Source organism: Brassica oleracea, chromosome C1, assembly GCF_000695525.1.
Source record: "Brassica oleracea var. oleracea cultivar TO1000 chromosome C1, BOL, whole genome shotgun sequence".
NCBI lineage: Eukaryota > Viridiplantae > Streptophyta > Magnoliopsida > Brassicales > Brassicaceae > Brassica > Brassica oleracea.
In genome coordinates, this window is record NC_027748.1 from 13,336,498 (window position 1) to 13,359,109 (window position 22,612).

At 37.7% G+C, this 22,612-nt stretch overlaps 5 protein-coding genes across 5 annotated transcripts; 3 read left to right on the forward strand and 2 right to left on the reverse strand.

The window, feature by feature from the left end:
* Window positions 1-171: 171 nt before the first annotated feature.
* On the forward strand, window positions 172-1,489 carry LOC106307902. The gene has a single exon (XM_013744996.1). It carries the CDS (start codon window positions 430-432, stop codon window positions 1,228-1,230), a length of 801 nt encoding a protein of 266 aa, XP_013600450.1. The 5' UTR covers window positions 172-429; the 3' UTR covers window positions 1,231-1,489.
* Window positions 1,490-2,223: 734 nt separating this feature from the next.
* LOC106307892 (sufE-like protein 1, chloroplastic/mitochondrial) lies at window positions 2,224-3,556 on the reverse strand. Its single transcript, XM_013744986.1, has one exon. It carries the CDS (start codon window positions 3,492-3,494, stop codon window positions 2,439-2,441), a length of 1,056 nt encoding a protein of 351 aa, XP_013600440.1. The 5' UTR covers window positions 3,495-3,556; the 3' UTR covers window positions 2,224-2,438.
* Window positions 3,557-3,785: 229 nt separating this feature from the next.
* LOC106307876 (uridine kinase-like protein 4) lies at window positions 3,786-8,023 on the forward strand. Its single transcript, XM_013744963.1, has 15 exons — window positions 3,786-4,029; window positions 4,516-4,688; window positions 4,777-4,868; window positions 5,081-5,150; window positions 5,448-5,560; window positions 5,773-5,869; window positions 6,072-6,151; window positions 6,292-6,486; window positions 6,586-6,669; window positions 6,760-6,820; window positions 6,904-6,964; window positions 7,062-7,155; window positions 7,228-7,300; window positions 7,469-7,551; window positions 7,640-8,023. Exons 2-15 carry the CDS (start codon window positions 4,529-4,531, stop codon window positions 7,787-7,789), a joined length of 1,413 nt encoding a protein of 470 aa, XP_013600417.1. The 5' UTR covers window positions 3,786-4,029; window positions 4,516-4,528; the 3' UTR covers window positions 7,790-8,023.
* A 381-nt stretch (window positions 8,024-8,404) lies between these two features.
* LOC106307885 (fructose-bisphosphate aldolase, cytoplasmic isozyme-like) lies at window positions 8,405-10,006 on the forward strand. The gene is made up of 4 exons (XM_013744973.1): window positions 8,405-8,523; window positions 8,604-8,857; window positions 8,947-9,375; window positions 9,437-10,006. Exons 1-4 carry the CDS (start codon window positions 8,496-8,498, stop codon window positions 9,800-9,802), a joined length of 1,077 nt encoding a protein of 358 aa, XP_013600427.1. The 5' UTR covers window positions 8,405-8,495; the 3' UTR covers window positions 9,803-10,006.
* Window positions 10,007-11,882: 1,876 nt separating this feature from the next.
* On the reverse strand, window positions 11,883-15,701 carry LOC106307912 (probable LRR receptor-like serine/threonine-protein kinase At4g26540). Its single transcript, XM_013745007.1, has 2 exons — window positions 12,632-15,701; window positions 11,883-12,552 (listed from the first exon to the last, which is right to left on the reverse strand). Exons 1-2 carry the CDS (start codon window positions 15,444-15,446, stop codon window positions 12,089-12,091), a joined length of 3,279 nt encoding a protein of 1,092 aa, XP_013600461.1. The 5' UTR covers window positions 15,447-15,701; the 3' UTR covers window positions 11,883-12,088.
* Between the last annotated feature and the right edge of the window lie 6,911 nt (window positions 15,702-22,612).

A 22,612-nucleotide genomic window follows, 5' to 3' on the forward strand; every position in this document is an offset into this window, starting at 1 on the left:
CAAAAATGTATAACAATACATCAATCTAAAAAATATTCTATGATATGCTAATGTGGTCATTGCATTTTTTATAAGTATACTTTTAGACCTTGTTCAATTAACAAGTATATGTCCCCTGTAACCGATCAAAACTCTACTAATCTTTTAATTAGGAAAAGCCACTTGTTAAGAATAAACTCTTACTATTTTCTATGAAAAGCGCATGTCGTTCTCAAACTTTAAAGCCACCGAGATCTGCTTTACCAGTTTTTCGAAACGACACGCATGGTCCCACTTATTACAAAACCAAACCCCATTATGCAAAAGCTCCCCTCTTTCGCCTAAATTCTCAGCTTTCACTTTATACACACAACAAAACTTTAGTTCTTTTCTTATTTAACTCAAAACCATTACACATTTTCAAATTCCCTTTCCATGATCACATAATTCATGTCAAATCTACTTCCTTTACCTCCTCCACCGCCGTCTCAACCACCGCCTGAAACGCCGCCATGGGACACACCGTCTTCTGTATGGTATACTCCAAGAACCACGCCGTGGAGAACACCACATAGCACACAGTCCACACCACTTAACCAAAAAACACCGGCAGTTAAATTCAACGGTCTTGATACAGAGCCGAGGGAAGATAGGGTGATTCTCCGGCAGCCACGGAGCAGCAGGACCAATCCGTTGATATGGTGTGTAGCTGGTTTATGTTTTTTGTTCAGCCTTGTGCTTATCTTCTTCGGGATAGCTACTTTGATCGTGTTCCTTGCGGTTAAACCAAGAACCCCTGAATTTGACATCCCAACCGCGAGTCTACACACTATCTACTTCGACTCGCCGGTGAGTTTCAACGGCGATTTATCGATGATGATGAACTTCACCAACCCTAATAAGAAGATAGAAGTGAGGTTTGAGAAGATTAATATAAAGCTCTTCTTCTTCAATAAACTGATTGCGGTGCAAGGGGTCCAGCCGTTTTCGCAGAGAAAACGGGAGATAAGGTTGGAACCAATCCGTTTGATCTCAAGCTTGGTCTACTTGCCTGTAAACCATGCGGTGGAGCTCAGTAGACAGGTGCAGAACAACAAGATAGAATATCAGATTAGTGGTACCTTTAAAGTCAGAGCTCATTTTGGGTTGATTCATTACTCTTACTGGCTGCACGGAAGGTGCCAACTCCAGATGACCGGTCCACCAACCGGAATCCTAATTTCTCATAACTGCACTACAAAGAGACGATGAAGAAGATGAATAGGTTGTCCCAGAGAAACCTCAAAGTCTTTAGCTTTGGTATGTTATTCAAGTATAGATCTATTTTTTTGCTTACTCACAAAATGTATAAAAGAAGAAGACCTAGTGAACTCTAGCCAAGAACACAGATCGGAGTTTGTAGTACAATTTAAAAAATAAAAATAAGAAAATGAAAAGATATTATGTTTCTTGGTAACAGATTCATAATTGATCACCATTGGATACAGTTCCAAGAACAGGGTTTAAAAAATTGTACTGTTGAACACACCTGAACCACCGGAGAAAAGATTTAAGACCAAAAGCAAAAGAGGTATCACACATAAGATTCTCATGTTGGGTACCCCTTCAGGGCTTTAAAGTAATCAAAAACACAAACAAAGAAAAAGGAAGCTTACCCATTTTCTAGCATATGCCAACAGAGAGGATTTTAAAATTCAAAATCTCAACTAACATTTTATTACTTTGTACAGGAAACTTCAAATATTAGATACAGTGGAGTCACATAGCGAAAAGTTAAGCAAAAATTGATTGGCTAAAACCGCAACTGGTTTCAGTAGACAGGCATGTAAAGTTGATTGTATATAAAACCACACAAGCCTTACCTAATGGAGGCTTTAAGAAAGACACCACATGTCAAATGGTAGACTGAAACAGGGATCAACTGAAACTCCTTTCACATTTTTTAATTGTTTTATCAGAAATAAAGCAACCAAATCTCTTTCTGTATCTGCAATCTCTTAAACCAACTTGCACCATTTGATTAACACAGTACCAACTTTGACTATCTAGACGAAAGAGAAATGAAGAAGAGAAACTTTACCTTTTACTTTGGTAAGATGCTGTGATCCTAGCAATTCAAACTTGGCCATATGCAGACCAATCTTGAATATTCTCTGCAACTATTCATCTCTGGAGCACCCTCAAAGTGTAGACATGAAAACTAAATATCAAGAAACCATAACAAAACATACAAGACCTTGGAAATGGGGAAACGTGAAGTGTAAACATTATATATATGATTCAATCCTTTAGGCACAAGCGACATCTCTCTCGTTTATAGAATCTATATATATAACACAATCCTGATCAAGCTCTCAAAGCGTCAACATTATTAAAAGGACCAGAGTACAAAACCCAAACCAAAATGGAGTAAAAGAAGAAAACGAATCTGGAACTGTCTCTTTCCATTGCAACGGCCTTCAAACCTCAGCAGGAGTCTTAGCCGCAATAGAGAGAGCATGTAACCCGCTCTGCAACTCCTCTTGCAGCAAGTCATATACCATCCTATGTCTCTTCACCAAGCTTTTACCTTGGAAAGCATCGGAAACAACTCGCACATTGAAATGCGTTTCCCCATCATCACCAGCACTACCTCTAACAGCAGCATGTCCTGCGTGCTGGTAAGACACATCTTCAACTTCTAACTCATCAGGAGTCAGCTCCTTCTCCAACTTCTCTCTTATCCTCATCCCTCTACTCCCTAAAGCAACGATCTTTGACACACTCTCGGTATCTTCAACCTCAACAACACTAGGAGGCTCTGAGTCTAAAACCACCACCTCCACAACACTTGCTTCATCCGTTGTTGACTCTGAAGAACCCTCCTCTGCTTTCACTTCAAGACTCAGAGCCTTCTTCTGCATCAGCTTGAGCATATTGAGAAACCCGTTGTTCCTCGAAGGAGTCAGACTCTGCTGCAAACCGAGAAGAACCGCGAAATCAGGCGTTACCCTCAGAATCTCCGTCACCGGTCTTCCAGATAAGCCGTTAACTAGTAAAGCAGCTAAGCCTTTGGTGAGAACCGAATCGGAATCAGCTTCGTAGACGACGTTGCGCTCCTCGTCGAAGAAAGCCCTAACCCACACCTGAGAAACGCATCCTTCCACTTTATTCTCCCTCGTCTTGAACCTCGAATCGAGCGGTTTGAGATTCTTCCCGTAGAAGAGGAGCTGCTCGTACTTGGCCTTTGGCTCCTGCACCGATTGGAATAGCTTGACGATCTCTTGTAGCTTCGGAGGAAGCTCCTCGATCGGTTGAAGGTCGACGGAGCTCGACGGAGATGATGATGAAGCCGATAAGGGAGGGACGATAACGGTTGGTATTTTCTGGAACGTGACGATCGTTCGGAGGAAAGAGGGGATTGGCCGGAAAATTAGGTTTTTGGATGGACGATTAACGGAGGAGAAGAAGGTTCTTTTGAATGGGATTAGACGGAGGGATGAAAGGCAGCAAGAAGAAGACATGGATGCTGCCATAGAAGTCGACTTTGAAGCTTCGAGAGAGACGGAGATGGATGAATGTATATACCAAATCAAACCACAATCCCCAATTGAGTAATAAAGCTATGAAAATTCCGGTTTTATCAAATTAAACCGGAATGTACCGGAGTTGCTTTGGTTCAACCAAAATCCAAAAAAAAAAAAAAATATCCAGATCAGTTATGGGGTTGTTTCTGAACGATTATAAAGTATGAGACTGTTTTCAAACAAATAAATAAATACAGGGAGAAAGAAAGAGAAAATATCTAGATTCCATCGTCCACCTTGTTCTTCGTCTCGCGTTCGTCATCTCACCACACTCCGCCATTATAATATTACCAAAACCAATCATCTCCGAATCCAGCTTGTTTCCTCCCTTTATAAACCAATTAAAAACTTATATAGTAGTTGTATAATTAAATAATCAAATTAAAATTTTGTTCCTTTCTTCTTTGAGATTCTGTTGTAGAGAAACGGCATCTCCATTTTAACTGAGATTTGCTAGGATCCTTCAGGTCGTAGCTGAATCTGGGTAATTTCGAATCTCATTTTTGTGACTCCATTGCATCCTCTGACATTCCCTTTGCCTTTTGATTCACGATCTGTTTCTGTTACATAACACGATGTCACCTTGACAACGTTCGATCATGGAGATTATGGCCCCGGCTTTCGATTTCTTCCATATAGATTAAACGTGATCATTAAAGGGTTTAGCTTTCGCATTTTTTTTTTTTATCTATGAAAACAAATATGTCTTCGTTTCAGCTAAAGTTTCACTCTTTTGTTCGAATTCGCATTGTAATAATTACTCTCAAGTTCACTGTGACTGTATTGAGAGCTATACACACCATGGGAATCTAGTTTAAGGGTTCTGAAAAATCAAAGTTAGTCTTGATTGCGTGGTGGTGTAAGATTCTCTTTTGTTTTGTTTGCATATGCATGATTATGACAGAGATTTAAGATATTTATAAATCGTTTAACTTTATTTTATATGGCTTACCTGTTTTCATTTGTTCAGAATCCTCGTCGTGATGGGTTCTAACTCCGTTGCTGACATGATTCAAGCCTCCTCCAAGGTTCATTTTTCTGGTTTCCATGTGAACGGGCACGTGAATGGATTGGAGCAAAAGGCAGTTTCCAAGGAAACCATTTCTGCATCAGGAGAGATCCAAAGACAGCCTTTTGTAATAGGTCAGTTGAGCTTTTTTTTACTTGGCTGAATAGACCGGTGGTCTTGTCTTGATCTGAGATGTTGTGGCTTTGAGTTTTGATTGGTTAGGTGTTGCTGGAGGCGCAGCATCGGGAAAGACTACTGTCTGTGATATGATCATCCAGCAACTGCATGATCAGCGTCTTGTACTTATTAATCAGGTAACCTTGTTTGGTTTGTTTCATGATGTTAAGTGATGATCTGTGTTTCTAGTTTGTATATTGCCTGAACCTTGTCACTATTGTTTAGATATTTTTGTGTCAGCGTATGTATCTATTATCTATTATCCAATTCTCAAATACTTTCTTCATCATGATAAACCACAAATTGCTCCAAGCTTCCACTTAATATTCAATGATAAATAATTTGGCAGGACTCGTTCTATCATAGTTTGACTGAAGAAGAACTTGCTAGAGTTCATGAATACAACTTTGACCATCCGGGTGAGAATAATTTTGGAATGGGGATGCTTTCTGTAATCTGCTCTTGTCTCTCAAGAGAATAATGTATTTCACATCTTCTTAGGAATGTTATGGCATAACCAACATCCATATTCTCTAGTGACACCCAGTGATTGGTCTATTCCCTTATATTATATATATCGTGTTTTCATAGGAATTTCATCTCTGACTGTACTTTACTAGTTGGTGGGAGTTATGAACAATTTTTTTATGTAGTGCTCTTTGTCACCGTATGTTTTTGTTGATCTTGATCGTAATGATGTATTATGGTTTATGTAGACGCATTTGATACGGACCATTTGCTATCTTGTATGGAGAAATTGAGGCAAGGTGAAGCGGTAGATATTCCCAAATATGATTGCAAAACTTACAAGAGCAGTGTCTTCAGAAGGGTACCATCTTCCTTCTCAGTATCGCTCATAATCATATTATTAATTGATACTTGTGGTCTTCGGATAATGATGGATACTTGTGATGACTTTCTTACTGCCCATTCGGCCATTCCTGTAAAAGTATCAATGTCTTATCTGGTTAGGGATCTAGCCGAACATATATGTTTATCTTACTGATGCCCTGATTTTGACAGAAATAACAAAATCTGCAGGTAAACCCTACGGATGTAATAATTCTTGAAGGGATACTTTTGTTCCATGATCCTCGTGTCCGAAGATTGATGAACATGAAGATTTTTGTTTGTACAGGTCAGTTTTTTTTTTGCCTCCTCCGATGATAATTACTGTGAACTCTACTTTCTACTTCAATTTATTTCCGTTTTTATAGCTTCCCTTGGCTTTCTCTGCTAGTAAGATTCCACATGAAGGAACATCTTCTTACGCTCTTAAAGTTTTTAAATTTAGCAGTTCACCTATTACACATCTCAAAAGAACAAAAATTCCTGTGCAGATTCTGACGTTCGTCTGGAAAGAAGGATAAGAAGAGATACTGTCGAGAATGGAAGAGATATCGGCACAGTACTTGACCAGGTTAGGCTGTGTTAGTTTTGTTACTGCATGTATCATCTTCAAGAAACAATGAGGATGCCTCTGACAGCCATATTAGTTTGGAGTTTGTAAGTCCATATGTTTTTGCCGATATCTTATATTGTGTCTCCCTTTTGATGCAGTACTCAAAGTTTGTAAAGCCTGCTTTTGATGACTTCATTCTTCCGACGAAGAAATATGCAGATATTATAATCCCTCGTGGTGGGAACAATCATGTAGCTGTTGACTTAATTGTGCAACATATTTGCACCAAGCTGGGTCAACATGATCTCTGTAAAATATATCCTAATCTCTATGTTATACACTCAACATTTCAGGTAACTCATATCTCTCTCTCATGGAACTACAAGTTATATCATTTGGCATTCTCATTACCATCAAACAAAGATTTCACTGCAAATTGCTTTCTCTTGCAGATACGAGGGATGCACACCCTTATACGAGACGCTCAGACAACCAAACATGATTTTGTCTTTTATTCTGATCGTTTGATTCGGCTGGTAGGATTATCAAACGTCTTAAAATGGTTGAACAGAGTTCCCTCTCACATGTCTCTTTACATTGTGTTATTGTTTTCTTACATTTATCAGGTCGTCGAACATGGTCTTGGACATCTTCCTTTTACTGAAAAGCAAGTGATCACTCCAACCGGTAGGAATTCACAAGATTGTTTTGTTTATGGATGTAGTGGAAAATATCATATAATTTATAAATATCCCCGTCACCTGTTTCAGGATGTGTATATTCTGGTGTGGATTTCTGTAAACGGTTATGTGGTGTCTCCGTGATTAGGAGGTACTTTCCGATATACTAGTGCTATTCAAGAGGAACTTTGGTATCCTTACATATCTTATTCTCTCACCAACCTGATGGTATTTTGAAATAATCCTAGCGGTGAGAGCATGGAGAATGCGCTGCGAGCATGTTGCAAGGGTATCAAGATCGGGAAGATCCTAATTCACAGAGAAGGCGACAATGGTCAACAGGTACATTAGTCACTCCAAGTTTAGCCGGGGTGTTCTCTTTCACCGGTGCTTGATATCTAAATAACTCTGCAGCTCATCTATGAGAAGCTTCCAAACGATATCTCGGAGAGACACGTCCTACTGTTGGATCCTATCCTCGGCACAGGTAAATGACCAGTCATTCTTCATCACTGAAAACACTTTAGCTCTTGTTTTTCTTGCTCTAGTGTAACATGGTTTGTGAATTTAACAACACATTTTAAGTGCCTTTTTTTTTTTTTTTTGAACAACACATTTTAAGTGCCTAATGACATTAAAACGAACATCTTTTCAGGAAACTCAGCAGTTGAAGCTATCAATCTCCTTATTAGCAAAGGTGTACCCGAGGGAAACATTGTATTTCTAAACCTTATCTCAGTAAGCTAACACACACCCTCCCCATATCGTCTTTATCCACAAGAATGCAGCTGGATTTAGATATTTTCTTTCCTCTTTGTTCAACCAGGCACCTCAAGGTGTTCATGTGGTCTGCGAAAAATTCCCAAGAATAAAGATAGTGACATCTGAGATCGATAATGGGTTAAACGAAGAGTTTCGTGTTATTCCTGGAATGGGCGAGTTTGGGGACCGATATTTTGGCACAGACGACGACTAGTTGTGGTCCTCCTGCAGCATTACTTGTCCCTTCCATGGACTGCAGTGCAGATTATGGATGCATTCACCGTCCTATCCGCTACAAGCCTACAACTGCTACCCAAACTATCAAATGAATCACCTTGAACTCTGTTGGTTTTCCCATTTAAACGCCTTCAAGTTCTTGGGAACAGTTTTGAGTTACTTTGTTCTCTGCAAGTCCTGTGCAATATACAATTATCCTTGGAAAATTTAATGTTCCTTCAGAAACTCATGTGTGTCATACATTAATATCCTTGGAACTCTTGATGCTCCATAACCATACTACATCATTTGGATTCAGTGTCCAAAATATCTCTTGTTTGTGTTTGGATGATGCACACACAAACAAGAGATATTTTGAAGTGTGTGAGAGAGAGGTAGGATACAAAAGACTGCTTTTGTTTGGTACCTATCTCTTTTCTCTTCTCCACATATCCAAGACTTTGGGGATAAACTTTGGGATCATTGGCTGCCGTTTGGAAGTAGAAGCTATCACCCATTTGTTTATCCGAGGTTGATAATCTTCCTCAGGCTCTCCTTCTGACACGTATGTCAGAATTGTAACAGTATATTCCTTGTAGATATTATTACACCTATATAGTCAAAAGTTGCAGGGTACTTAAGGCTTTGTCTTGGCCTCCTCGTCTTCTTCAGCAAAGTCTCTCTTGCAACTCCAAAAAGCAACCATGTCTGCTTTTGTCGGCAAATACGCAGGTACGTAGCATTTAAACATGCACTCTTCTGTTTGTACTGCAGTCTCTACAGGTTCTGTCTTATGTGTCTTCTGAGTTCAGATGAGCTGATCAAGACGGCCAAGTACATTGCAACACCGGGAAAGGGAATTTTGGCGGCAGATGAGAGCACAGGAACCATTGGGAAACGATTCTCCAGCATCAATGTTGAGAACATTGAGTCCAACCGCCAAGCTCTCCGTGAGCTTCTCTTCACTTCCCCAGGCGCTCTCCCTTGCCTCTCCGGTGTTATCCTCTTCGAGGAAACCCTTTACCAGAAAACTTCTGATGGCAAGCCTTTTGTCGAGTTCCTCCAGGTCCGTTTCCTGAACTCCAGCTCGTCTTAATCACTGAGTTCAAGAGATGCAGAGTTGAAGCTCTTAATCTGATTCTTATTGTGTATCAGGAGAACGGAGTTATCCCCGGAATCAAAGTGGACAAGGGTGTGGTTGATCTAGCAGGAACCAATGGTGAGACCACTACTCAGGGTCTAGACTCGCTTGATGCACGTTGCCAGGAGTATTACAAGGCAGGAGCCAGGTTTGCCAAATGGCGTGCTGTCCTCAAGATTGGTGCCACCGAGCCGAGCGAGCTCTCGATCCAAGAGAACGCCAAGGGGCTGGCACGTTATGCCATCATCTGCCAGGAGAACGGACTGGTCCCAATCGTCGAGCCAGAGGTTCTGACTGACGGGAGCCACGACATCAAGAAGTGTGCGGCTGTGACTGAGACGGTTCTTTCTGCCGTGTACAAGGCCTTGAACGACCACCACGTCCTCCTCGAAGGCACTCTTCTAAAACCTAACATGGTCACTCCCGGCTCAGACAGCGCTAAGGTAACAAAACCAGGCGTGGTTTGTTGAGGTTTACAAAAACTTATAATTGTTTTTCTTCCAGGTTGCACCGGAAGTGATAGCTGAGTACACAGTGAATGCTCTCCGTCGCACGGTTCCACCCGCAGTTCCAGGAATCGTGTTTCTCTCAGGAGGACAGAGCGAAGAGGAAGCAACGCAAAATCTGAACGCAATGAACAAGCTCGATCTGTTGAAGCCATGGACGCTCACATTCTCCTTTGGCCGAGCCCTCCAGCAAAGCACACTCAAGGCTTGGGGAGGTAAGAAAGAGAACGTAGCCAAAGCACAGGCCACGTTCTTGGTCAGGTGCAAGGCTAACTCGGACGCTACACTTGGGAAATACATTACTGGGGCTTCTGGTGACTCTGCTGCCTCCGAGAGCTTGTTTGTGAAAGGATACAGTTACTAGGGCGGCGTCTGCGTTTGATACGGTTTGGGTATATCTTATATATGAATGTTTTGTTGGCGTTCGATTTGGTTTAAATGTCTGTTGGATTTGGTTTATCGTTTGACCAAATTGTGTAATGTCTTAAGTTATGTGTATTATGGATTTCTCTCCCTCTTTGTCAAAAGGCTCTTGTGATGGTTATTTTAACGTTATTTTTGGCGCCAACACATAACTGTTTGGTTCAAAAGTTCGGTGATATCCTAACAGTGGGTCCCACAGAGGAGTCTATCTTTCCCTCTTTCTTATGCATAAAACTTATAGTCACTTCCAAGTTGAGATAGTTACTTGATATTTATATTTTATGAGTTCCAACAAAGATATCTTGACTAAAAGTTCTCAAAACCAAATATTAAACTTTATATAGCATGTTTTAAAAAATAAAATTTAAGCCAATGTACTTAGAGCATATACAAAGATGGTCATGGGTTTCAGGCTTCAGCTTATGCAGAATTACTTTTTTTGTTTACCAGTCTTTACTAGTGAAAGTTATTTTAGTCTAGTGGTTTAACAAAAATTTTATTAATATTTATACATCATAGGTTCCGGACTTTAAGTTTTGGCAAAGATAATTTATTAAACAATTATATAGATTAATATATAAATTTCACATGAAATATTCAATATAATACAAGTAAAACCGATCAAACATGGATCTTCATAAGACGGTGATGTGATAAATTTAAAAATTAATTTTCAAAAATTATGTATAATTTTCATTTACAGAGTCATTTATATAGTATTTTTTATAATTGTAATATCATAGTAAATCTGCGTTAAAAAAAATATTTGCTGAAGAAACAATATATACAATATAGAACAGAGACATGAATAAACCATAAGAATAAACAAAGATTAGTTCTGACAGAAAAGTATGTGTTGGCAATGATTATGATAATACAATACAAAGCTTTGATCTAAAACTTTCATATATATGACCACCAGAAAGTCTTCCCACACTACTTGAACAAACGAGAGAAGAGTTTCAATTACTTATAGCGATAATTTGAGAGTTGAAGATACAATATTACTTCAAAAATTATATACCTCATATATGACTGACAATCACAATACTAATCGTACAAAAAATGGTGTTATATTGGCTGGAAAGTCATTGTTATATATTGAGACAGCTAGCACATGCTCATGTGGATGAGGGTGGTGTAAGGGTCCACGTGATCCACTCGCTTCTGTCTTAAGCCTCTCTTCTTATTCTTCAAAATTTCACAAATCACTACAATTAACAAACAAACAACAACAAAAACAAAACGAAATACGAATCTTTTTCGCGTATAACTCCAAATACTCCCTTCCCAATCATTCTTTTCTGTATTACCAAACTTAATTATTAGTCATTATTTCCCTTTCCCTTTAGATTTCTCTATAACAATAAATCTCATAACATAGATTTCATTGAGTTGTATGTTCATACTATATATGATACTACAGTCTTAATACTACGTCGATGTTATCATGTTGTTCTGAGAACATTACGTGCATGGATGTTATCATGTTGTTATTGTTGCATATATATTAAATTGAATGAGACCCATTTCCTAATAATATTACTGGTAGACTAGAGAATATTTATGCGTCTACATACACATGAACTCCTTGGACTCACATGTTTCATTTCATATTCAAATTTTAAAGACACGTACGACGTATTTAATTTGAAAGATAGACAACTTAATTCTCAAACTACTTCTAATCTAACTAATTTATTGATATAGGAAAAAATTACACTTTAAAATTTTTTGGAATCTTCACATGTTATTTGTCCATGATGGTTCAGTTATTAAAAAAGTTGTGGACCAAAAAACTGAAAATATCATTTATGTTAATTACGACATTTCTTTAAATTAGCAGGGTATAGTTATCCAAATATTAGATGATTTTATCCAAAAATGTATCTTTTATATGATCTGTACACAGATGTATTTCTTGATATTTATGAAAAATACATAATGGGCTAAGAGAGAAAATAGAAAATCAAAAGGCAATTAGTTTAGAACAAGAACATTTTAATGACATTCACATCATGTATGTGATGTATCCTCTTCATGTAACTTGTTTTACTTGAAAATTAAGATTACAGAAACAAATCTATTGCAATCATAAGACTTTTTGTTGTGACCCCAAATTGATTATACAAAAAGCTTTTCAAAATGCTTAAAGATCCAACAAAAAGATATTCACACAAACTTTTTAAATACACACACAATTCATACTTTTCACCGTTAGTATGTTTCAAACAGAGTCATCCGAGAAAGCAAATGAACAATTAGACGAACCGTGAGCGATGATGATTTTCTCATGCGATATCACCTGCGGCTCTTTGCTTCCGCAACTCCCATCTTTTATCTTATCGATCTCCGAACGTCCAACATCAATATCCCTTATCTCCGTGAGCATTGCCACAACATCTTTCATCATAGGCCTTTCACTTGCCTTGTTGCTCACACATAGGAACGCGACCGCAAGAGTTTGAAGCATCTCATGCATAATCGTGTCGGTACGTCCATCAAGTCTCGGGTCAAGAAGCTTGCTCGGGTCTTTCTTCTCAGCTAAATGATCTCTCACCCACTTAACCAAATGTGCACCTCCTGGTAGATCCGGGTCTAAGGGATGTTTCCCGGTTAAAACCTCTAGTAATACCACTCCGTAACTATAAACATCGCTCTTCTCGGTTATACGTTGCATGGAACCATGTTCTATAAAAACAAAAATAAATTAAGAGTCGACAATCAAACAAATTTAGATAAGGGTATGTATAAGTGTTTTCAAGCTTACCCGGAGCCATATAACCATAAGAACCAGCCAAAGGAGGCCGGTTGCTCGATTTCGATGAATCAATTCCGGTATTAGCATTACCGGTTACGGTTCTTGCTAAACCGAAATCGGCTAAATAGGGCTCGAATTGGGGGCCCAATAAGACATTCATAGCTTTAACGTCACCGTGTATAATCGCGGGGAGACAATCGTGGTGGAGGTAAGCAAGCGCGTGGGCCACACCTAGCACGACGTCGTATCGAGCCTCCCAACTAACTCCTCCTCCTTTACCGGCGCCGTGAAGCCGAGAGCTCAGGCTTCCGTTGGGGAGATAATCGTAGAACAAGAGTTTCAGATTCCGATTCGAGCACCAACCAAGAAGACGCACGATGTTCCTATGACGAATCGATCCGAGAGTGTTGATCTCTGAGTTAAACGCATCGCTCTGTTCCCTCGCCCACATCTTCTTCACCGCAAGAGTCTCGCCGGAGGGAATCGCGATACGGTAAACCACCCCGGAGCTTCCCGTTCCGATCACGTTCGCCGACGTTAGATTCTTCACTATATCATCGATCGAAAAGTCGAGTTTTTGGTAAAGCGTCACGTCCCAGGAATCGATTTCCTCGTCCAGGAGTTGCTTCCCGGCGGCTCGCGCTCTGACGAGAGTGTAAACGGCTAGGAGAACGAGGACGGCGGTGACGGCGATGAGGACCGAGATGCCTAGCTTAACAGCGGAGCTACTCCGGGTCGAGGATGCTAACCCGTCGGGTCGGGTCGAGATTCCGTCGGAGATGTAAAGTCCTTTGTTAGAGGCGAGATCGGAGAGCGGGAGCTTTCTGAAGAACGGCGTGTCGGGTAATTCGCCGGAGAAGTCGTTGAAGGAGACGTTGAGTGATACGAGGTTCTGCATATCTGATAAGACGGTTAGCTTTCCCGTGAGACGGTTGTGAGAGATGTCGAGCACGCCGAGGTTTTTCAAATCGGAGAATCTCGCCGGGATTTCGCCGACGAAGGCGTTGCAGCTGAGGTTTAGTGAGATTGCTAGAGACGGGATTTGACTTAGCTCGTCTGGGATTTCTCCGGTGAAGGCGTTGTCGCCGAGGTTGAGAAGCTGTAGAGACAGACACGTGGAGATTTCTCTAGGGATGTCGCCGGAGAGTCGATTCTTTGCGAGGTTGAGCTTCGTGAGCTCCGTCAACAACCCGATTCCCGGAGGGAGAGGACCCGTGAGAGAGTTATCAGAGAAGTCGATGAACTTCAAGCTCTTCGGGAGCGTACCGAGGAAAGAACCGGAGAGACTGTTGGAGTGAAGATCAAGAAACTCGAGGCTTTCACAACCGGAGATCGCCGGAGGGATTACTCCGACGAGGCGGTTCTCGCTTAAATCAATAAAGTTTAGATTTTTCAGATTGCCCATCTCCCTTGGGATGTTCCCGGCAAGTCTGTTTCCGTTGAGTCTTAATCTATAGAGATTTGTACAGTTTCCGATCTCCGGCGGAATGACTCCGGACAAGTCGTTTGAGAGAAGAAGCAGCTTCGTGAGGTTTCGTAACTCAAAGATCTCTTTTGGTATCGAACCAGAGAGACTGTTGTAAGAGAGATCAATAGCTTGAAGCTCTCCACACTCCGAGAGACTTCCCGGGATGTTACCGGTTAACTTGTTCTGCCACGCGAAGAACATCGTCAAGCTCTTGAGATTACCCATCAGCGCCGGTATCTCGCCGGTGATGAGGTTATTATCAATTTCTAAATGCGTAAGCTTGGAACAATTCGCTAGCTCTTCAGGGATCGTTCCGGAGATTTGATTAACGCTCAGCTGAAGCTCTTGAAGATTTGTAAGGCTCCCGAAGCTCCTCGGGATGTTTCCGGTGAGGTGATTTTCAGACAAATCAATAAGCCAGAGGTCAGGGCAGTTCCCAAGCTCTGTCGGGATTTTCCCGACGAGGTTATTCTCCCATAAGAGTAAGCTCTGCAGCTTCTTTAAACCTCCAACGGTCGTAGGGATCGATCCAGATATCGAGTTCTGGTACAAGTACAGATTCTGCAGCTCCGTGCAGTGTCCAATCTCATCTGGAATCGGACCAGACAGCAGTGACGTGTAAATCGCTATTGTCTGAACGCGTTTCAGGTTTCCAATCGACGCCGGAAGTCTCCCGGAGAGGCTAGTCTCGGCGAGACCAAGCATTTTTAGATGCTCGCAGTTACCTATCTCCCAAGGAACCTCACCTCTTATATTCTTGTTCCCACCAGCACGGAAGGATTCTAGATTCTTGAGCTCTCCGATACTCTTTGGAATCTCTCCGGACAACTTGTTGTCGAAGAGCATGAGCTCCACGAGGGCCGAAAGGTTCCCAATCTCCGTCGGAATCACACCTTCGAGATTGTTCGTGTTTAAAGACAGAGTCTCTAGTTTCTTGAGCCGGAAGATTCCCACGGGGATTTCGCCGGAGAGGGAATTATCCGACAAGTCGAGTACTTTGAGCTCCGGGAAGTCTCCGATCTCCTTGGGGATTACTCCGGTGAGATTGAGTGAAGACAAAGTGAGGGAAGTAAGGGACTTGAGGCTCCGGAGAGTCGTCACCGGCGGGAAGCCTTGCAAGTCGAAGCCTTTGAGTTCTATCTCCGAAACTTCTCCTTTCTGGTTGCATTTTACGCCGGTCCAGTTGCAGGGAGATGCGTCGGCGACGTTCCAGGAGGAGAGAGTGTCGCCGGAGATGTTTAGTTGGGACTTCCATGAGAAGAGAGTTTGACCCTGTTCGTCGAGGGAGAAACAGGGGAGGAAAAAGAAACAGAGTAGGAACGGGAAGAAGGGGAGTCTGTAGATATGTGGTGGCATTGGAGAAGATGAAGATGAGGAGGAGGAAGAAGAAGAAGAAGAAGGAGAGAAGTGCGTTGGGATTGTAAAGCGAAGAACCCCATGGATTTGGGGTTTTCTTTGTTAATGGGAAATATAAATAAAACAGAGAGCAGAGAAGCAGCAGCAAAAGATGATTTGGATCCCATCCCAAAAAAGTACTTCTGCCTCTACCTTACTATTATTTTAATCTTTTTGTCGGCTTTAATCTTCTTCTTTTTTTTTCTAATTAAACTGAAAAAAAGAACACATATAGAGGCAGAAAAACTCAAAAAGATTTTTGTAATAATTTCAACTCAAATATCTTCACAAATATTGAATTTAAAATCTCATAATATATTGAAACAATGGAAATAACTAACTTCTATGAATTGTATAACTCGCAAATTGGTAATCAAATTCAAACACATAACGTAGTATATTTTATTTAAGCAATGCTATTTTAAAATTTTAGACCTAAAAAAGGCTCAAAAATGTATCATAGAGCATCAAAACATGTTCTTATCTCCAATGTGTAGAACTTTCACTCAAATCCATTAATTAGAGAGCATCATGTGATGGTCTTACCATGTGAAGAGAAGTGTTCTCCACTTTGATAAAGAAAAGTCTAACTTTGCTCATAAAATAATGTTATAATACGATGATGGACGTTCTGATTAATTTGCAAAGTTATTTAACACCACTATTTGATCCAAAAAAAAAATTTAACACCACTATATGAAATGCATATATATTGACGACAATAAGAAAATCCAACTAATCATTTTGTGTCTATGGTGAGATGAGATAAATTAACTTTAGAGAAATGATGTAAATACCTAGATGAATTGTGGCTGCAAGCGAAAAAGAAAAACAAGGAAAATATAATAATACGTATTGTTCAATGATGCAAAGTAAAAGAAAAACTAGGCTAAGCAGTACGGTCTACATTTTTTTCTTTTAACTAGACCCAGCTAACTTTTAAGTAGATAATACCGACGATTAATCTGACTCCAGATTTTCTAATGAGACCTAAATATATGGTTTCAATTACATTGCATCGTCTAGCTAGGCAGTAATTAATTAATTCCTAACAAGATTCGAATTTATGATCGATAGATTTACATAATGTCACAAGACTTCTCTCTTACCACCGTACTACACTGTTTGGCTATTCTTTGAAATATAAAATGGCAAATTAAATTGATAAAAGGAAAATTAATCACATTCAAACCGGTCATTTTTCTAAGAGTTGAGCAAAACAGTTTATTTAAAATAAAATTACCATGGTTAATCATATTACATGGTGTTTTCAAACGATTAGAGAGTAGAGTATTAGCAGTATCAAATTCGGCTACACCGTTCACCGCGAACAAAGATAAAAACTCGTGGATCTTAGAAGCGGGCACGATGAACTTTACCTTTTTATGCGATAAAGTGTTCAGCGTATTGTAAAGACACTAAACGCACCCAAGATTTTCAGCATTTAATTATACGATCGTAGTTTCATTTAAGTGTTAGTTCTAAATGGCGACATTGTGGTGTGTGAATTATAAAAATCACTATGTATAATGTGGTCCATGTGGGTTATGTTTCTATTTTGATAGAGATGATCGATGAGAAGTGGGTAAATAGTGGTTAGATCGAAAATATGATAATGTTATTAACGTAAAAGATATAGAATCCTGTATATAGATCATTTACGTTGTGTCTCTGATATATAAACTAAATAAAGTTGACGTAAACATGGAATCTTGAATAGTGAAAATTGCACATGCAAGCTAGGAATTTTTGTGAAAGATTTGATTAAAGAAAGAGAAACAATTTATTTATACCCCTGTCCCTTGCTCTCATTGTCGGTCTTTTATTTTTCTTAAAGTGGATCGACCTGCTCCAATAGATCCCTCTTACATTGGTATGCCTTATGCATCGGATATTTAATAATATCTATGTTTCATTATAAGTGTCGTTTTAGGTTTTGGCATACGGATTAAAAAACAATTAATTTTGTACATTTTCTATAAAAAAAACACTATTACCTATACACCTAACCATATTTCAACCAATAGAAAAATAAATTTTGCATAAAATTAATAAATTTTACATTGAAAATCGAAAACGACACTTATTTTGTAATGAATTTTTTTTTCTAAAACGACACTTAATATGAAACGGAGGGAGTAATTGTTTTCTTTTCAAAACTGCAATGTAATTAGATTTAAGACCTACATATTTGCAACGGGTTTAAGAAACACTTACACTAGAATTTGATTAAGAAGAGGGAAATTGGTTTTAATTTTAGGGTAACGGGTCAAGCAATTTATTTATATATATAAGAGCTAAGGCACATGACAGAGAAAGGTCATGTGCATGTATATATTAAATATGTATAATACTAAAAGTCGTTTGTATATGTATATACAAAGATATAAAGTGGGAGAGCTGGAAGTTCGATTCGAGTAGATGCCAATTTGTTTTGGTTACATACTACTCCTCTTTCTGTTTTATAATATATAATGTTTTGTCTCAATATACATATATTCAGAAATTACTTTTTAAAAAATATATAAAATATAATCTAAAATGGTTTCATCTTATTATAAACAAAGACAGTGAAAATATAATTAGTAGACATGAATGAGGATGCATATGAGATATCTAACTTACATTACAATGTTACATAATAAGAAAAATAACATATTTTGTATGGAAAAATAATAAGTTAATAACATGTTTGTTCTATAACAACTTCTTAAATTGTTTGTCCATAAAAAATCATGGGTGAAGCATCCTAATATCCTTTCATTTGTGTAGGGTTTAACTCATGATATAAACCATGCATAGTTAAGGATTGAGTAAAACCATTAGAAGTTCTTAGCATATGTACACACACAACTTTAAAACTAATTAAGTATACAGTTTGCGGAAACAAAGAAAGAAATGGTCATTGGCAGAAATAAAAAGATGGGGAAAAGAATAAAAGAACAAAAAAGAACAAACAAGAAGGAAGTAAAGAGAACAAAATGAGAAAAGACAAGGCACTCCAACTGTACTTCAGCCAAATGAGTGAAACATTTCTTTCACAAATCTTATGATTATCGTTATTGATGGTCCCTGTTTGTTGGGTGACAAGACCCTTTCATCCAAACATTATTCCTAAATTCTCTACATTAATATATATCCAGCAAGCCTATTATTAATGATGTGATTACATTTATTTGTGCTATAGGTACCATGTCACCATATATCGGGTTTGTTTTCGGATCGAAACTGGCCAGCACGAATCATATCAGTTTCAACCGTAATTCTAAGAAAAATCGGTTTGGGTTGTTAGTGTAATTCTAAGAAAACAATTTTTAATAGATGTATAAATGCAGGTTTTAAACTTTAAATTTTAATTCTATTTTTAAATTTGCCACAGATAGTTTTTTTTTTAAATTAGACATATATAGATGAAACTATTAACTTTTAAAACTATATGATTGTTTCTTTAAATATATTGTTAATACTATTTTTGTAAACAGTGTCTAGAAATAATTGAAGACCGGGTGATTGTGGTCAAGTGGTAAGGAGACGGGGCTGTGACGCTAACACGTTTCAGATTGGATCCACCTGCTGCGCGAAATTAAGTTACAATTATCCTGGTCACTTAACATGAATATGGGCCTATGTTTTAGGGCCCATTTGAATACCCGGAGAGAAAGTGTATTCGTGGGCTGCACCTCCCATTGGAGATTAGTCTGGGCTTCTCCATGGACATGGGATACTCCCAGGTTAATAAAAAAATAATAATAATAATTGAAGACAATACCGAAGGTAACAAGTATGTTTGTATGTATATATATAACTTATTTTGGTCAAAGAAAAGATCTGGATCAAGCTGCTTTGGTATTTTCAGTGATCATCATCAATACGTACCTCGATCGTAGGTCGGAACTGATCATTGTATCTTCTTATGTTTACATGTCTCTGGTCCTACTGTAATTGTTCTGCTTCATCAATGAAATTTCATAGACGAATATATAACACTTATAGGTGACTAAGGAAAATGGATCTAACATGTGAACCACAATACACAACAATGTTGAAGATAAAAAGTTGCATACACACCAAGGAATAATACGACGATAGTGGCGCAAATATACAAACATGTGGTCAACTGCAACCGATCGTAGCGCTATATTTATCGTCTAGGCTAGGTAACACATGGTCACAATTACCAAGACGATAACGATCTCATTTACCATTAATATGCGCATAGAAAGGTTAACTGTTTGCCAAACTAGACATTAAGGACAATCACACTTCACCTCCAAATTAAGGACTCGAACATGCAAAGAGGGCTGAATAATCTACGAGAGATACCGACACAATAGCTCAAGTTTCATTTTAAATGTGATAAATGGTCATTAAATGTGTAGTAAAGCATGTCAGAATTAAGACATTGTACAATTGATATTTAGAGATTGCATTCAATGCAGCTGAATGAATCCCCACCCGATGGAACTGATACACGTTGCATGTGTCCACAATACCATCAAAATGAAAGATGACCAAAGGTCATTTGTGCCGCAAAGAACCAAAGGAGCACCGAATCAACATATTTTGCTATATTAAATCACACTGTATTTACTTACATGCATAACTTTTTCATAACTATATGTGATCATCCACTAAATCCCACGAACTAAAAAAACACCCTTCGAAAGACAAATTGTAGAAAGAATCCAGTATGAAGCCACAAGTAATCTAAAATCTGTTGTTCAACTTATGTTTCTTCAACCCATCATATTACTACCGGATTACTCAAACACTTGAGAATCCTCATAAAACCTACTCAAATGATGTTCCTAAGATGCATTGCCGATTCTGGGCCCAGCGAAATATTATTTTTGATTCCCAAAGAATTTAAAATTAATATATATAGATACATACCCCTAATTTATATATAAATATAAATCCTGATGTGCTCTTTGTGAAAAAAATTATATATAAATATTTTATTAAATATTACTACCTGTTTTTCTTAACAACATGTTTGTTGTAATTTATGATTCATGTAATATGTTTACAATGATTTGAAATCAATAAAATTAGATGTTATAAAAAAAATATTTTATTAAATAATTTGATCTCAAAAATTTTAGATTTAATCCTGGATCAACAATTTATTTTTGTACATTGTCATTTTTCAGGTCCACCACTTCGAAAAGCTGGGTTTCCAAGCCTATAGTGTGGGAAACAAGTAATACAATATCTTATCTAGTTTGCTTCCCATATGACTTACAAAACACTTAATATATTTTGATTCAATATGAAATTTTACGTTAGAAACTAGTCTATTTGGGTACTCTTGAATATCCGTAATGAAATATGTAAATCGGATGATGAGACTACCACTGATAATAATAAATAGCAAAAGCTTCAATGCTGATAGTAGATGAAGACAAATGTAACAAGATCTAGATCTAACCACGATTCAATTAGGTCAGAGATCTCACCACATGCAATAGAGGAAGTATATACATAAAAGATAGCTAACCTCTGTTAAGTGGCTCGATCAGATTTAAGTGAGTGAGAATTAGTAAAAGCTGTTGGATCTAACCAAGAATATGATGGGTTAATTAATTATATTATAATAGAAGGTTTTGTCAGTATACTTTCAGTTTTTATTTAACTTATTTTTCTTGATAAAGAATGGTCCATTGTGAGGGTATTCAGCGGCAGAAACAGTCCAAGAATGTAGTGGCAGTATTGCACATCAGAAGATTGAAATGAAGTGGGCACTTCGTCCAAATAATATATGGATCTCGTGATCCAATGAATATAAATTTAGTACGTTATATAATTATAAATTTTTTAATTATAATATATTTTCAATTGCTTTCAGCTTGAATCATCAAATATATTTTGCTTCACAAATGCATTTAGGTTTATATACAGTGGGCTTTTAAAAATATATGTGGATATTTAGCTTTATTGTTACCTGAATTTTCTTCTAATTTTTGCTAGCTTATCTTTGAAAATTGTTTTTAATAGATCGAAATCGAATGTTCAAAAACAAAAAAAAAATAGATCGAAATTGATATTAACTTTAAGCACGACATACAAGCCTTCTCGTCAATCAAATGCAAATATATTTGCAAGCCTTTTTCAGTGTTCTTGTCAAAATTTTCAGCTTTTCCCAACTTTCCGCTTGAAATTTCTCCTTTATTTCCTGCTTTTAAAATCTGTGCCTAACCATGAAAAATTAATTAAGATGTTTCAGCCTTTTAAAAGGCCTTTTTCATTTTAAAATTGTTATACAGCCACGGGTTTCTTAGATTAGAGAAAGCAAAAGCAATATGTTTAAGTTTCAAGAATTGTACTGATTTTTTTTTTTTTTGTAACATAAGAATTGTACTGATTAAAACAATAATCTTATGTCTTAATTTTAATTAGCATTGCTTAGTGGAGAAGATGAGCTTTTGCTTTCAACTAATCTTCCTCTCTCAAAAGCTTTAGTTTAATGAAACTAAAGGGTCACTGATGTTTACACAATAAATATCAAACAATACGTCATGCAAACAATACATGCAGTGTAAGGTGTAGATTTGAGGTCAAATGTTCTTGCTCTATTGTTTCCGTATTTTCAGGAATTGGGTTTCCCGCTCACTGAACAATTATATACCCAATAAGCAAATAGACCAAGAATTTTACTATTTTCTTATCATATGATTTTGATTGATGGAATAGAACTTCTGGCCTAAGAGCATTGGGTTCACATGATTTTTTTAATATTTTTTTGTGGTTCCATGAATAGTTATGAACCTGTATTTGTCTTTTTCTGTATTGGTGAATCTAAAGAAACAGTTCATAAGACTAAAATAATAATATTTTTTTTTTAAATTCAAATTATTCAGAATACATGAATAAAATATTAAAAATATTATTAAATTTGTGAAAACTATTTATTCAATACATTAAAGGGCTTTTTGCAGAATTGACCTATAACTTAAAGTCAAACACAAAACTAACCTCTTTTTTTTTTAAATTGGTTTTGCCCTATTCACCCCACAAGTTCATATAATTTACGAAAATGCCATTAATTTTTTTTTTTCTTTTTTTTTCCGAAAATGATAATTTTACTCTCTCACCCTCATCATCTTCAAGTAATTACAAGATTGCCA

Bases quoted from the DNA above. Each gene is read 5' to 3' on its own strand.
- LOC106307902 (XM_013744996.1), top strand. From the start codon at position 430: ATGTCAAATCTACTTCCTTTACCTCCTCCACCGCCGTCTCAACCACCG.
- LOC106307892 (XM_013744986.1), bottom strand. From the start codon at position 3,494: ATGGCAGCATCCATGTCTTCTTCTTGCTGCCTTTCATCCCTCCGTCTA.
- LOC106307876 (XM_013744963.1), top strand. From the start codon at position 4,529: ATGGGTTCTAACTCCGTTGCTGACATGATTCAAGCCTCCTCCAAGGTT. The intron at 5,561-5,772 runs GTACCATCTTCC...CAAAATCTGCAG, and splicing joins AGAGCAGTGTCTTCAGAAGG to GTAAACCCTACGGATGTAAT. The intron at 6,670-6,759 runs GTAGGATTATCA...TACATTTATCAG, and splicing joins CTGATCGTTTGATTCGGCTG to GTCGTCGAACATGGTCTTGG.
- LOC106307885 (XM_013744973.1), top strand. From the start codon at position 8,496: ATGTCTGCTTTTGTCGGCAAATACGCAG. The intron at 8,524-8,603 runs GTACGTAGCATT...TTCTGAGTTCAG, and splicing joins TTTTGTCGGCAAATACGCAG to ATGAGCTGATCAAGACGGCC. The intron at 9,376-9,436 runs GTAACAAAACCA...TTTTTCTTCCAG, and splicing joins CCGGCTCAGACAGCGCTAAG to GTTGCACCGGAAGTGATAGC.
- LOC106307912 (XM_013745007.1), bottom strand. From the start codon at position 15,446: ATGCCACCACATATCTACAGACTCCCCTTCTTCCCGTTCCTACTCTGT. The intron at 12,553-12,631 runs GTAAGCTTGAAA...TTGTTTTTATAG, and splicing joins TTATGGTTATATGGCTCCGG to AACATGGTTCCATGCAACGT.